This window comes from Pteropus vampyrus, unplaced genomic scaffold (genome assembly GCF_000151845.1).
Source record: "Pteropus vampyrus isolate Shadow unplaced genomic scaffold, Pvam_2.0 Scaffold267, whole genome shotgun sequence".
In the NCBI taxonomy this organism is placed as follows: domain Eukaryota; kingdom Metazoa; phylum Chordata; class Mammalia; order Chiroptera; family Pteropodidae; genus Pteropus; species Pteropus vampyrus.
In genome coordinates, this window is record NW_011889048.1 from 824614 (window position 1) to 830828 (window position 6215).

At 64.7% G+C, this 6215-nt stretch overlaps 1 protein-coding gene across 1 annotated transcript; it reads right to left on the reverse strand.

Moving 5' to 3' along the window:
- Window positions 1-743: 743 nt before the first annotated feature.
- BSG (basigin (Ok blood group)) lies at window positions 744-6078 on the reverse strand. Its single transcript, XM_023520441.1, has 6 exons — window positions 5896-6078; window positions 5201-5283; window positions 4666-5079; window positions 4335-4359; window positions 4113-4180; window positions 744-876 (listed from the first exon to the last, which is right to left on the reverse strand). Exons 1-5 carry the CDS (start codon window positions 5952-5954, stop codon window positions 4117-4119), a joined length of 645 nt encoding a protein of 214 aa, XP_023376209.1. The 5' UTR covers window positions 5955-6078; the 3' UTR covers window positions 744-876; window positions 4113-4116.
- Between the last annotated feature and the right edge of the window lie 137 nt (window positions 6079-6215).

Sequence of the window (6215 nt, forward strand, 5' to 3'; positions counted from 1 at the left end):
CCACCCACCTGATCGGTACTGTACAGGTGGAGATGCGGCTTGTCCCTGCACGTGGCAGGTGCTCAACAGTGACTGAAGGGTGGGCTGAGCCTGCCACCTCCGCCTGGAGCCCAGGGGGTTCCCACAGCACCACCGGGTGGGTCCAGCGCCCAGGGGCCACTCTGTGCCCTCGGCCAGACCCAACGCCAGGTGGGTGGGCAGGCAGGGCCAGTGAAAGAGGCCGGGCAGGCAGGAGCAGCAGTGCCAGGCTGCGGCCCACCCCAGGCAGATGTGTGTTCCAGCTGAAGGGGGAGCTTTGATGCTCGCGCTGGGAAGATGTCAGTCCGGGCAGGCCGCCAGAGTCCCGGGCAGGCGGCCGAGAGCGGGAGGCGGACCAGCCCGGCCTGAGGACCCGCCACACCTGGCAGGGGAAGAGGCAATGGGCAACTGCTCCCCTGGGACCTGGCCTGGACCGTGGGGACCCCACCCCTCTGAGTCTTGGGGGCCCTGTCCCCAAGTCTTGACTTCTCTGCAAGCCACCGGCTCCACCCTGCGCCAGGCTGCACCTGCCTCCCTCATCCATCCCACCCACGGTCACCACCTGCCAGGTCGGCGTGCTCTGTGCACTGAATGCATTCGCTCATTCATTCATTTCTTCATTCTTCATTTCTTCATTATTAAGCTCCTGATTAGAAAGGAGCCAACGGGCCACCCCGCTCTGGCGCGACTGACAGCCGAGCGGGCAGATAAGCAACACCGAGACGTTACGTTTAGTAGCTGTATTGTCTGGTGGAAGGTGGCAAGTGCTACACAACCATCTGGGGCCAGGAAAGGGGATGAGGATGGTGCGGGGTGTGACGTCCGGATCCTTCGCAGAGGTGACATCTGAGCGAAAACCTGGAGGGGAGGGACAGTGTCATGTGGACATCTGCAGGAAGTGTCTGGCAGATGGCACGGCCTGTGCAAAGGCCTGGAGGCAGGATGAGTCCCGAGTTGTGTGAGAAAGGATGCTGAGGCCCTGGGGGTGGGTGTGGATGACACCAAGATGGCGGTGTCAAACTACACTGTGTGGACAGCTGTAACGCTCGGTTCCCGACGATCTGATGGCTAAAACTGCTCCTGACTCCTGAATGCCTCTGAAAGGAAACCGGTCCCCCTGCCCCACAGCTGGGCCCCTCCCTCGCCATCAAAGGGCCGCCCTGGGCGAGTCTCCAGCAGGTTCCAGGCCTTCCTTTGCCTGGCCGGTCCTGACCTTCCAACCACCACCCCACCCCACTTGGGCTGGGGCAGGCCCGGGTCACAAGCCCACAGTCTGGGGACCAGGGAGAGGGCTGGGGCTTCAGTTTCGAGGTCGCTGAGAAAATCTACTGCAGACTCAAGAAATACCGTCTGGTCAGCTGTGTGTGGCAGGGCTGGGACCTCTGGCTTAGGAAGGGGTTGCCGTGTCCCACGTTTCTGAGTCACATGCAAACGCCATTGCGCAGGGCAGCCCAACCCAAGGGGCAAGTGACCTTAGGCAGTGTCCCTTCCTGAGCCTGTCTGCACGAAGCAGCTGGGCCCTCCAGCTGTGCCTCCGTAAAATGTGTTTGGGCTTCCCTTCCCTGCCTACCTCACTGCCCCTGGGACGCCCGGTGGGTGAGGGGGGGCCAGTCTGAGCCTCTGCCCCCCAGGCCATCCTCACCTTTCCAGAGGGGCAGGGGAGCGTTTCCAAGCAGCCCCGAGAATGGTCTCTCTGCCCTGGGCAGGCCGGGACCCTGAGTCCCAGGCTCCCGAGTCCTCCACACGCTTGCCAAAGATGACCTCGTGAACCCGGACACTTGACCAGTGTGGCTTCTGTCCCGCCCTGGAGACTGAGGCTGGTTTCAGTGGGCTGTCCCAAGAACAGCCCCCATGGCACAGGGCAGCACACGACGCTTGCTGGACAGACAGACGGAGTGCAGTACTAGGGTGTGGGGGGACGGACAGAGCTGGCCCAGCAGCCCCACTTTGTAATCAGGTTTATCCTTCTATGGGCAAAGGGGCTGGGCAGTGACTCCGGGCTGACAGCACCCTCCCTGGGGGAGGGAGCTTTGAGTCAGCCTGCCAAGGAGGCCAAGCCCTGCTCGCCTGTCCACACCACAGGCCACCTGTGTGCACTCTGTGCTCTGGGACACGGCCTGGGCCCTGAGGCAGGGCTGGCAGGGCAGCCCCGCACTGTCTGGAGAACCCACTGCGGCCGCACCACCCAACGCCCACCCCCACCCCAGCTGAGCCACCCCCGGTGAAGGGCCCGCCTTGCTGTCCCTTGTTGCAAGTTTAGTTCCCAGTGGACACGGGGTCTGTCCAAAACCCCCAGCCACGGGCACACCACTGGTGCTGGCTGATGCTGAGTGAACTGGCGGGAGCTGGCATCTTTCAGGTCACGTTAGTTTGCGTGGTGGGGGCCCAGGCACGTAGAGCCGGCGGGCACACAGGGCCCGGTGGTAAACCAGGAGCTGCGGTGTGCGCATGGCACCCTCTGGCGGTGGCCGGAGGGAAAGGCCGATCTGGCTACAGCCCCAAGCCCCAGGCCTAGGGTCCTGGCACAGAGCACCCTGTTCCTCCTCTCCATGAGGCTGTGGGGCACAGGCCACACAGGGCTTGGGGCCCCATAAAGAACCCCTAATCTCCCCAGACTCGTGGCTGACCACTGTGGGGCCCTTGCGCAGTGTCTGGCAGCAGGCACCCAGGGCGGCCGCCCGCTGCCCCTCTGGTCTGTGGCGGTCACGTCACACTGACCACCACTGGGAAAGGCTGCTCTGGAGACCCTTCCCCAGAGGGCCGCAGGTCTGGACCTGTGTCCGGGGGGCTCCCTAGGTAGAGACATGGGCTTCCTCGCTCTGGGCCTCAGTTTCCCTACTGCACTAGGTGGGAGGCCAAGACAGTACCTGCCAGCTGCAGGGTTCGGCGCTCCCTGGCCCTTTCGCTCGAGCGTGCCGCCCGGAGGCAGCTGGACAACCAGAGCCTCCGCCATCAGGACCCTGGTTCCAGGCTGCCCATAGCACACAGTCCCCGGCTCCCCCAGCCCCTGCAGGCCACCCAAACCACAGGGAGCGTCCTGCCCCATCTGGGGGGCTGATGTGAAGTGCAGCGGGGCGTTGTCCAGACCTTCTGGGACAGCTGGTGACCACCTGCCCCGTGCAGTCCTGAACCTCTCGCCGGTGGGTCTTCTGTAAGAGGACAGACCCCCAACCCTGGCGCTCACCCCGACTCCGCCCCACGCCCCCACCTCACGCTAGGCCTCAGCACTTTGCACGTGGCCCTGCTGGCCGACCCCACAGACCCAGGGCAGACAGGAGCCGGGAGAGGACGAGGTGGGGTAGCCTTTATTGGTGAGCAGGCAGGGGGCAGGTACCGGAGTCAGGGTGCTGTGGACAGTAAGGCTGTGGGCCCGGGGGGGAGGGCGTTTCTGCATGGCCACGGGCTGACGGGGAAGGGGCTGTCACAGGACTCCCGCTCTGAGATGGTCAACCAGACCACCCCCAGCACAGGGACTTGCCCGAGCAGAGAAGAGGACACCTGAGGGGTGGCCATGAGGGCAGGGATGTCCCACGTCACACAGACCTGAGGTGATGTGACAGCACTGGCTCCAGACAGGCAGGATGCTGGGCACCACGACCTATGACCTTCCGCAGAGGACAGGGACCACTGAGCAGCCTCAGAGGCAGAGCTGTGGTGGGAGTGTCAGGTAAAGGCCAGTCTGCCCCCCGCAGCCCCAACGTGATGGACTAGAAGGCTGGACGCCCAGGGGACAGCAAGGGGACACGGGGGAAGGGGGCAGTAGGGCCCCACAGAGAAGCTTGAGACTCCCGGGAACACTCTTAAAAAGACGGAACGAAACCCCTAAGGAACGGAACTCTACAGAGAGAAAACCTTAGCTTAGTTTTCTTAAAAGGAGAGGAAACGTGACTGGGATTCACAGCGTCTGCTCTCGCTGGGCAGGTTTCCTTTGAGAGGACAGAGCTGGGAATCGGGCAAGCGCGGGCACACCGGGCTCCTCCAGCAGCGCTCGGGCCCTGTGCAGACTCGTCTGGTGGCCTGCGGGGAAGAAGGGGCACTGAGACCCCGTCCCGGGCGGCAGGAGGGCCCCGAGCGGCGCCCCTCACCTCACTCACGCGCTCAGCTGGAGTTCCTCTGGCGGACGTTCTTGCCCTTGTCGTTCACGTGGTGCCCGCTGCTCTTCCTGTGGACGTGGGGACGGTCGTTCAGTTCTCGGGAGGACAAACAGCCACCCCCACACCCGCCGTGGTCACAGACGGAAGGGCACCGAGGCCAGCAGCTAATCCGAGGCCAGCCCAGGGGCCCCTCCCCGCCCACCCCGTGCGGCTGAGACTCACAGTGGCGCGGAGCCGGTGTCCTCGTCTGCGCCGACGCAGCCGCGTGCGAGAGGAGAACAGGTGTCAGGGCTGCTGCTGGCCCCTTGGGGTCTGCCGCAGTGCTCCCCGCAGTGCTCCCGGCTAGACGTGCGGGGAGCCAGCCCCACCCCCGAGCCCCGCATGCTCACCCCCCCTCACTGAGCAGCTGAGTGAGGCCGTGCAAGCGGGGGACCCCCAGCTGTGGAAGGTGGGGCAGGGTCTGGGGAGGACGGACCGCCACCCACAGCGCCCTCCTCCGTCCCCCGCTCCTGGACTGCGCAGACGGGGAGCCAAGGGCTCGGGGCCAGCTCACCATCCAGGACCTCGTCCGGCTTCCGCCGCTTCTCATAGATGAAGATGATGGTGACCAGCACAAGCACCTCGGCCACAATGCCCAGGAAGGGCCACAGGGCGGCGAGCTGGCTGCGAACGTGCAGGACGATGACCGCCTGGTCGGTGCCCTCCACGCTGCTGCCGTTGCAGACGTACTTGCCGGGGTCGGTCTCCAAGTCCAGGTTCAGGATGTGAAGCTCCGTCCTGGTCTCCACGGACACCACGTAGACCTTGTTCTGGGAGTTGTTGGTGAGGACCTGCTGCTCGGTGTCACTCACCTTGTACCACACCCACTCGGTGATCGGGGGGAAGGACTCAGACTTGCAGGCCAGCACGACGCCCTCCCCCTCGGTGGCGTGCTCTGACTTTTTCACGGCCTTCACTCTGGGGGGTCCTAGCGGGGAACAGAGCAGGGTGGGGCCTGAGCCCACGGCCTGGGGAAGGTGCCCACCTGTCCTCACCGTGTGGCCTTCCGACGCCCAGTGTGGATGGGCTCCAGGAGCCGCAGAGCTCACCTGGCACACTGATGCTGGCCTTGCCCACGACCTCCGGGAGGAAGACACAGAGGTACTGGCCCCCACTCTCATCTGTGTCCAACCTGCAAACGGACGTGGCTGTGAGCCAGCGTGCTGCGGGTGGCCCTGTGGTGCCAGAGCAAGGCCATGGCTGGTGACCCTACAGGAGGGGGGCACTAGCTGCCTGCGTTCCCTCCAGGAGGGGCAAGGAGATGCAGGGACCGTGGATGGGTCTGGCTCTCCTGAGTGGGTGCTTGCACCCACAGGCTCTGCACCCAGCAGCCCGAGAATAAGAAGCCCAGTGTCTCGAGACGGCTCAGCTCCAATCAAGACATGGCTTCAGCACGGGCAGCCTCAAGTTCCTGAGAACTTAATGAGCCGGGGACACGGGGATGCTGAGCTGGGGGCCTGATGGTGTCTTCTGCCTGGAGGAAGGCCAAAGGGTCTGGGAGGCCGGCCGTGCCACCTGGGAGTGCCTGGGCTCCTCACGACCATGGGGTCTGAGCAAAGCGGCGTCCGACGTTTGTCCGAAGCAAGCCCACGGCCCTTGCCCTCGCCACCCAGAGGCCGTTGGCAGTGAGGGGACGTCAGGACGGGCAGGGGCCTGGGGTGAACTTAGTCCTTGGAACGAGGCCCCACCCCCTCCAGCCGGGACCCGCAGGAAACGACCCGGGTGCTTTGTGGGTGTCACGCACTCGTACTCCGTTTTCAGGCCGGGCAGCTCATCCTCCTTCAGCACCTTGTCCCCTTTCATCCAGCGGTGGCCGATGATCTCAGTGTCGCTGCTACTCAAGTTGCACGTGAGGTATGTTTTGGAGCCGTCGGTGAATACGGAAGTCGAGATCCCGCTCCCTGGGAGGCCAAGTGAGAGATGAGCGAAGGGATGGGAGGACGGGCCGCCTGCCGAGGCTCCCCCGTCACCGCGCCCTCCTGGCCGAGGAGCCACCGTCTGTGGACAAGGCTGGAGTCTCACTCAGGAAGGACACCCCCCGAGTGAGCGGGGCCTCAGGCCACC